This window comes from Vulpes vulpes, chromosome 14 (assembly GCF_048418805.1).
Source record: "Vulpes vulpes isolate BD-2025 chromosome 14, VulVul3, whole genome shotgun sequence".
Classification (NCBI taxonomy): Eukaryota; Metazoa; Chordata; class Mammalia; order Carnivora; family Canidae; genus Vulpes; species Vulpes vulpes.
In genome coordinates this window covers 84,171,237-84,180,809 of record NC_132793.1, presented here as the reverse complement: position 1 = coordinate 84,180,809, position 9,573 = coordinate 84,171,237, and the positions used below count along the sequence as shown (strand labels likewise).

Genomic DNA, 9,573 nt, shown 5'->3' with positions numbered 1-9,573 from the left:
AGAGCTACCCTATGATCCAGTAATCACACTATTGGATATTTGCCAAAAAAAACCCCACAAAAACACTAATTCAAAGGGGCACATACATCCCTCTGTAGATAGCAGCATTATTTACAATACCCAAACTATGGGAGCAGCCCAAGTGTCTTTCAACAGATGAATTAAGATGTCATATTTATAGTGACATGGATGGACCTAGAAAGTATGATGCTAACTGAAATAAGCCAGTCAGAGAAGACAAATACCATATGATTTCACCCATATGTGAAATGAGAAACAAATCAAATGAGGAGAGGGAGAGAGAGAGCGAGCGAGAGAGAAATACAAGAAACAAACTGTTAACTACATAGAAGAGACTGATCATTACCAGAAGGAAGATGGGTGTGGGATGGGTGAAATAAGACGCAGAAATTAAGGAGTGCACTTTTAAAAATATTCAATTAGCCAACATACAGTACATCATTAGTTTCAGATGGAGAATTCCATAATTCATCAGTTGCATATACAATCCAGTGCCCATCACATCATATGCCCTTCTTCTTTTTTTTTTTTTTTTTTTTTGTCTTTAAAACAAGCTCTGGCCAGTTTTATTAAAGAAAAATTTTGCATGATTTACTTTTCACCAGTCTGTTCTGGCATGCTTCTAATGATATCAGAATCACCTGGATCAATGATAGCCAGTGTGCATACTCTGTAGTATTTCCCACATGCTGTGCCCAATTCAATATTATTGCCACTGTAGTGATGGACACCAGTTTTGGCCAACATGGCGTAGTATTCTATTTCAGATTTCCTCAAAGCCGGGCAGTTGTTGGCCAGGATGACCAGTTTCGCTTTGCCGTGTCTGATCATTTTCAGGGTCTGCTTGTACCCCAGCACGTACTTTCCACTCTTCATAACCAGTTGGAGCCTAGAGTTGATCGACTCCAGCGACTTTTTCGTCTTCTTTGCGGCCACCATCTTCCTGCCTTAGATGTGGGACGGCCCCAACCAACAGCAACCGCCAAGATGGCCCGGCATCATATGCCCTTCTTAATTCCCATCAGCCAGTTGCCCATCTACCACCAACCTTACCTCCATCAACCATCAGTTTGTTTCCTATAGTTAATAATCTCTCACAGTTTCTCTCCCTCTCTAATTTCTTTCCATTCTGTTTTCCTTCCCTTCCCATATGATCCATGGCACTGTTTCTTATATTCCACATATGCATGAAACAATATGATAATTGTTTTTTCTGACTGAGTTATTTCACTTATCATAATGCCTTCCAGTTCCATTCATATTGATGTAAATGGTAAGTATTCATTTTTTTCCATTCTATATCACATCTTTTTTTATAAGGTTTTTAAAAAGTTATTTATTCATGAAAGACAGACAGAGAGAGAGAGAGAGAGAGAGAGAGAGAGAGAGAGACGCAGAAACACAAGCAGAGGGAGAAGCAGGCTCACTGGAGGGAGCCCATGTGGGACCCAATCCCAGATCCTGGGATCACGACCTGCACCAAAGGCAGACGCCCAACCATTGAGCCACCCAGGTGCCCCTATTACATCTTTTATATTTGTTAATCTGTTCACGGACATCTGGGCTCTTCCATATTTTCATTATTGTGGACCTTGATGCTATAAACAATGGGGAACATGTGCCATGTGCCTCTTTGAATCACTATTTGTACCCTTTGGATAAATACTGAGAGGTGCAATTGTTGGGTCATAGGGTAGCTCTGTATTTTACTTCTTCCCAGAGTGGCTGCACCAGCTTGCATTCCCAACAGTGGAAGAGGGCTTCCTTTCTCCTCATCCATGCCAAAATTTGGTGTTTCCTAAATTGTTAATTTTGTCCATTCTGACTGGTGTGAGGTTGTATCTCATTGTGGTTTTGATTTGTATTTCCCTGAGGCTGAGTGGTGTTGAGCACTTTTTCATACTTCATGTGTCTGTTGGACATTTGCATATCTTCTTGGAGAAATGTCTTTTCTTATTTTCTGCCCATTTATTGATTGGATTATTTGTTCATTGGGTATTGAGGTTGGTAAGCTCTTTATGGATTTTGAATATCAGCCTTTTATCTGAGAAGATATTTGCAAATACCTTCTCCCATTCTGTTGGTTCTCTTTTGTTTTTGTCGGCTGCTTCCTTTGATCTGTGAAAGTTTTTTATATTGATGAAGTCCCAAAAGTTAATTTTTGCTTTTGTTTCCCTTGCCTTTGGAGACATGTCTAGCAAGAAGTTGCTATGGCCCTGGAGCATCCAGGCCCCTGCAGAGGGAGAGCTCCGTAGTTACTGCGGGGGGCTGAAGCCAGGGCTCCACAGCTGGCCCCGCCACTGCGGTTGTTCCAGCTGGGGCCTGACGGGGTAAACAACCCCAACTGAGCCCTGCACCAGGCAGGGGGCAGAGCAGCTCCCCCAAGTGCTAACACCTGAAAATCAGCACAACTGGCCCCTCCCCCAGAAGACCAGCTAGATGGACAAGTTCCAAGGGAAGTCAAGGGACTTAAAGTATACCGAATCAGAAGACACAAACCGGTGTTTTTTTTGTTTTGTTTTGTTTTTGTTTTTGTTTTTCTTGCTTTTTGATTTCTATTAGCTTCCTTCACCCTTTTTTCCCTCTCTTTCTTTTTCTTTCTCTTTTTCTTCTCTTTTTTTCTTCCTTTTTTCCTTTTCCTTTTTCTCTTTTCTTTTCTTCTTTCTCTCTTCTATTTTTCTCCTTTTCCCAATACAACTTGTTTTTGGCCACTCTGCACTGAGCAAAATGACTAGAAGGAAAACCTCACCTCAAAAGAAAGAATCAGAAACAGTCCTCTCTCCCACAGAGTTACAAAATCTGGATTACAATTCAGTGTCAGAAAGCGAATTCAGAAACACTATTATAAAGCTACTGGTGGCCCTAGAAAAAAGCATAAAGGACTCAAGAGACTTCATGACTGCAGAATTTAGACTTTATAAGGCAGAAATTAAAAATCAATTGAATGAGATGTAATCCAAACTAGAAGTCCTAATGACCAGGGTTAATGAGGTGGAAGAATGAGTGAGTGACATAGAAGACAAGTTGATGGCAAAGAGGGAAACTGAGAAAAAAGAGACAAACAACTAAAAGACCATGAGGATTGATTACAGGAAATAAACGACAGCCTGAGGAAAAAAACCCTAAGTTTAATTGGGATTCCCGAGGGCGCCCAAAAGGGACAGAGGGTCAGAATATGTATTTGAACAAATCATAGCTGAAAACTTTCTTAATCTGGGAAGGGAAACAGGCACTCAGATCCAGGAAATAGAGAGATCCCCCCCTAAAATCAATAAAAACCGTTCAACACATCGATATCTAATAGTTAAGCTTGCAAATTCCAAAGATAAAGAGAAGATCCTTAATGCAGCAAGAGGCAAGTTCCCTGACTTTTATGGGGAAGAGTATTAGGGTAACAGCAGACCTCTCCACAGAGACCTGGCAGGCCAGAAAGGGCTGGCAGGATATATTCAGGGTCCTAAATGAGAAGAACATGCAGCCAAGAATACTCTATCCAGCAAGGCTCTCATTGAAAATGGAAGGAGAGATAAACAGCTTCCAAGACAGGCAGGAACTGAAAGAATATGTGACCTCCAAACCAGCTCTGCAAGAAATTTTAGGGGGACTCTTAAAATTCCCCTTTAAGAAGAAGTTCAGTGGAACAATCCACAAAAGCAAGGACTGAATAGATATCATGATGACACTAAACTCATATCTTTAAATAGTAACTCTGAACGTGAACGGGCTTAATGACCCCATCAAAAGGCGCAGGGTTTCAGACTGGATAAAAAAGCAGGGACCCATCTATTTGCTATCTACAGGAGACTCATTTTAGACAGAAGGACACCTACAGCCTGAAAATAAAAGGTTGGAGAACCATTTACCATTCAAATGGTCCTCAAAAGAAAGCAGCGGTAGCCATCCTTATAGCAGATAAACTAAAATTTACCCTGAAGACTGTAGTGAGAGATGAAGAGGGACACTATATCATACTTAAAGGATCTATCCAACAAGAGGACTTAACAATCCTCAATATACATGCCCCGAATGTGGGAGCTCCCAAATATTTAAATCAATTAATAACCAAAGTGAAGAAATAATTCGATAATAATACACTTATACTTGGTGACCTCAATCTAGCTCTTTCTATACTCTATAGGTCTTCTAAGCACATCTCCAAAGAAACAAGAGCTTTAAATGATACACTGGACCAGATGGATTTCACAGATATCTACAGAACTTTACGTCCAAACTCAACTGAATACACATTCTTCTCAAGTGCACATGGAACTTTCTCCAGAATAGACCACCTACTGGCTCACAAATCGGATCTGAACCGATACCAAAAGATAGGGATCGTCCCCTGCATATTCTCATACTATAATGCCTTGAAATTAGAACTAAATCACAACAAGAAGTTTGGAAGGACCTCAAACACGTGGAGGTTAAGGACCATCCTGCTAAAAGATGAAAGCGTCAACCAGGAAATCAAGGAAGAATTAAAAAGATTCATGGAAACTGGGATCCCGGGGTGGCGCAGCGGTTTGGCGCCTGCCTTTGGCCCAGGGCGCGATCCTGGAGACCCGGGATCGAGTCCCACCTCGGGCTCCCAGTGCATGGAGCCTGCTTCTCCCTCTGCCTGTGTCTCTGCCTCTCTCTCTCTCTCTCTGTGTGTGACTTTCATAAATAAATAAAAATTTAAAAAAAATCATGGAAACTAATGAGAATGAAGATACAATCATTCAAAATCTTTCGGATGCAGCAAAAGCAGTCCTGAGGGGGAAATACATCGCAATACAAGCATCCATTCAAAAACTGGAAAGAACTCAAATACAAAAGCTAACCTTACACATAAAGGAGCTAGAGAATAAACAGCAAAGAGATCCTACACCCAGCAGAAGAAGAGAGTTAATTAAGATTCGAGCAGAACTCAACGAAACTGAGACCAGAAGAAGTGTGGAACAGAACAACAAAACCAGGAGTTGGTTCTTTGAAAGAATTAATAAGATAGATAAACCATTAGCCAGCCTTATTAAAAAGAAGAGAGAGAAGAGTCAGATTAAAAAAATCATGAATGAGAAAGGAGAGATCATTACCAACACCAAGGAAATACAAACGATTTTAAAAACATATTATGAACAGCTATATGCCAATAAATTAGGCAATCTAGAAGAAATGGACACTTTCCTGGAAAGCCACAAACTACCAAAACTGGAACAGGAAGAAACAGAAAACCTGAACAGGCCAATAACCAGGGAGGAAATTGAAGCTGTCATCAAAAACCTCCCAAGACACAAAAGTCCAGGACCAGATGGCTTCCCACGGGAATTCTATCAAACGTTTAAAGAAGAAACCATACCTATTATACTAAAGCTGTTTGGAAAGATAGAAAGAGATGGGGTACTTCCAAATTCGTTCTATGAGGCCAGCATCACCTTAATTCCAAAAGCAGACAAAGACCCCACCAAAAAGGAGAATTATAGACCAATGTCCCAGATGAACATGGATGCAAAAATTCTCAACAAGATACTAGCCAATAGGATCCAACAACACATTAAGAAAATTATTCACCATGACCAAGTAGGATTTATCCCCGGGACCCAAGGCTGGTTCAACACTCGTAAAACCATCAATGTGATTCATCATATCAGCAAGAGAAAAACCAAGAACCATATGATCCTCTCATTAGATGCAGAGAAAGCATTTGACAAAATACAGCATCCATTCCTGATCAAAACCCTTCAGAGTGTAGGGAAAGAGGGAACATTCCTCAACATCTTAAAAGCCATCCATGAAAAGCCCACAGCAAATATCATTCTGAATGGGGAAGCACTGGGAGCCTTTCCCCTAAGATCAGGAACAAGACAGGGATGTCCACTCTCACCATTGCTATTCAACATAGTACTGGAAGTCCTAGCCTCAGCAATCAGACAACAAAAAGACATTAAAGGCATTCAAATTGGCAAAGAAGAAGTCAAACTCTCCCTCTTTGCCAATGACATAATACTCTACATAGAAAACCCAAAAGACTCCACCGCAAGATTGCTAGAACTCATACAGCAATTTGGCAGTGTGGCAGGGTATAAAATCAATGCCCAGAAATCAATGGCATTTCTATACACTAACAATGAGACTGAAGAAAGAGAAATTAAGGAGTCAATCCCATTTACAATTGCACCCAAAAGCATAAGATACCTAGGAATAAACCTAACCGAAGAGGTAAAGGCTCTATCCCCTAAAAACTATAGAACACGTCTGAAAGAAATTGAGGAAGACATAAAGAGATGGAAAAATATTCCATGCTCATGGGTTGGCAGAATTAATATTGTGAAAATGTCAATGTTACCCAGGGCAATTTACACATTTAATGTAATCCCTATCAAAATACCATGGACTTTCTTCAGAGAGTTAGAACAAATTATTTTAAGATTTGTGTGGAATCTGGAAAGACCCCAAATAGCCAGGGGAATTTTAAAAACGAAAACCATATCTGGGGGCATCACAATGCCAGATTTCAGGTTATACTACAAAGCAAGACAGTGTGGTACTGGCACAAAAACAGACACACAGATCAATGGAACAGAATAGAGAACCCAGAAATAGACCCTGAACTTTATGGTCAACTAATATGCGATAAAGGAGGAAAGACTATCCGCTGGAGGATAGTCTCTTCAGTAAATGGTCCTGGGAAAATTGGACATCCACATGCAGAAGAATGAAACTAGACCACTCTCTTTCACCATACACAAAGATAAACTCAAAATGGATGAAAGATCTATATATGTGAGACAAGATTCCATCAAAATCCTAGAGGAGAACACAGGCAACACCCTTTTGAACTCGGTCACAGTAACTTCTTGCAAGATGCATCCATGAAGGCAAAAGAAACAAGAGCAAAAATGAACTATTGGGACTTCATCAAGATAAGAAGCTTTTGCAGAGCAAAAGAAACAGTCAACAAAACTAAAAGACAACCCAGCACCATTTATTGAAGAGACTGTCTTTTTTCCAGTGGATAGTCTTTCCTGCTTTGTTGAATATTAGTTGACCATAACGTTGAGGGTCCACTTCTGGATTCTCTCTTCTGTCCCATTGATCTATGTGTCTGTTTTTGTGCCACTACCAGACTGTTCTGATGACCACAGCTTTGTAGTACAACCTGAAATCTGGCATTGTGATGCTCCCAGATATGGTTTTCTTTCTTAATATTCCCCTGGCTATTCGGGGTCTTTTCTGATACCACACAAATCTTAAGATGATATTTTCCAACTCTCTGAAGTATCTCCATGGCATTTTGATAGGGATTGCACTAAATGTGTCAATTGCCCTGGGTAACACTGACATGTACACCATATTAATTCTTCCAATCCATGAGCATGGAATTTTTTCCATCTCTTTGTGTCTTCCTCAATGTCTTTCAGAAGTGTTCTGTTTAGGGTATAGATCCTTTACCTCTTTGGTTAGGTTTATTCCTAGGTATCTTATGCTTTTGGGTGCCATTGTAAATGGGATTGACTCCTTAATTTCTCTTTCTTCAGTCTCATTGTTAGTGTAGAGAAATGCCACTGATTTCTGGGGATTGATTTTGTATCCTGCCACACTGCCGAATTGCTGTATGATTTCTAGAAATCTTGGGGTGGAGTCTTTTGGGTTTTCTACGTACAGTATCATGTCATCTGTGAAGAGGGAGAGTTTGACTTCTTCTTTGCCACTGTGAATGCCTTTTATTTCTTTTTGTTGCCTGATTGCTGAGGCTTGGACTTCTAGTACTATGTTGAATAGCAGTGGTGAGAGTGGACATCACTGTCTTGTTCCTGATCTTAGGGGAAAGGCTCCCAGTGCTTCCCCATTCAGAATGATATTTGCTGTGGGCTTTTCATGGATGGCTTTTAAGATGTTGAGGAATGTTCCCTCTATCCCTACACTCTGAAGAGTTTTGATCAGGTTGGATGCTGTATTTTGTCTAATGCTTTCTCTGCATTTATTGAGTGGATCATATGGTTCTTTTTTCTCTTGTTGATATGATCTATCACATTGATTGCTTTACAAGTTTTGAAACAGCCTTGCCTCCCAGGATAAAATCCCACTTTCTCATGGTGAATAATCTTCATAATGTATTTGTTGAATCCTGTTGGCTAGTATCTTGTTGAGAATTTTTGCATCCATGTCCATCAGGGATATTGGTCTATAATTCCCCTTTTGGTAGGGTCTTTGTCTGGTTTTGGAATTAAGGTGATGCTGGCCTCATAGAATGAGTTTGGAAGTACTCCATCTCCTTCTATCTTTCCGAACAGCTTTAGTAGAACAGGTATGGTTTCTTCTTTAAACGTTTGATAGAATTCCCCAGGGAAGCCATCTGGCCCTGGACTTTTGTGTCTTGGAAGGTTTTTGATGACTGCTTCAATTTCCTCCCTGTTTATTGACCTGTTCAGGTTTTCTATTCCTTCCTGTTCCAGTTTTGGTAGTTTTTGGTTTTCCAGAAATGTGTCTATTTCTTGTAGATTGCCTAATTTATTGGCACATAGCTGCTCAAAATAATTTTTTAAAATAGTTTGTATTTCCTTGGTATTGGTGGTGATCTCCCCTTTCTAATTCATGATTTTATTAATTTGAGTCTTTTCTCTCTTCTTTTTATTTTTTTAAAGATTTATTTATCTTTTATGAGAAACACACACACACACACACACACACACACACACACACGCACAGAGGGGCAGAGACACAGGTAGAAGGAGAAGCAGGCTCCATGCAGGGAGCCCAATGGGGGACTGGATCCCAGGTTTCCAGGATCACACCCTGGGCAGAAGGAGGCGCTACACCGCTGACCCACCTAGGCTGCCCAAGCTTCCAACTCTTGATTTCACTTCAGGTCATGATCTCAGGGTAGTAGGATTGAACACCATGTTGGGATCCATGCTCAGCAAGGAATCAATTTTATATTCTCTCTCTTCTCTCTCTACCCTTCCCCCCACTTATGTGATCTCTCTCTCTCTTTCTCAAATAAATAAGTAAATAAAATCCTAAAAAAATAATAATTTTTGGTAAAAGTAAAACATGTATTTAATCTTATTAGCATTGAATATAATGCAGTCATACAATTTTTTTTGTGTTTAGAATTGTCATCATTAAATATAATGTAGACTTTTTTTCCTGGTCCAGATTTAGTAGTCAAACAAGATTGTTATTTGTGCTAGATTTTTAAGACTATAAAACTGTAATTCTAACATAATACCAACATTTACAATACAAATAATTTTTTGGTGGGTATCAAGCACAGTAGAAATATGTTAAAAAAGAAAAATAATATATTTAATTTTTTTTGGCTTTTGCTTCTGAGATTTTGATAGTTGCTTAATTTTCCAGAGAAATATAAATTAGGATGATGGCTACATTTATTTATTTAGCTTATGAAACTTTTTGTGATTAATAGTAATATAATTGATAAGCACAAGTGAGATAAATATGTTAGATACAGTTTAAAAATAAAATTTTCAGCAACTGTGTTTTCTGATCCTGGTAAAATGGTAAACTAGGAAGATTAAAAGCTCACCGCCTCCCACAGATAAACCTGGA

At 39.5% G+C, this 9,573-nt stretch overlaps 1 protein-coding gene across 1 annotated transcript; it reads right to left on the bottom strand.

Annotated features, from left to right (window-relative positions):
* Nucleotides 1-544: 544 nt before the first annotated feature.
* LOC112910148 (large ribosomal subunit protein eL30) lies at nucleotides 545-992 on the bottom strand. Its single transcript, XM_025986402.2, has one exon. The coding sequence runs from the start codon at nucleotides 958-960 to the stop codon at nucleotides 613-615; it is 348 nt and encodes a 115-aa protein (XP_025842187.2). The 5' UTR covers nucleotides 961-992; the 3' UTR covers nucleotides 545-612.
* Between the last annotated feature and the right edge of the window lie 8,581 nt (nucleotides 993-9,573).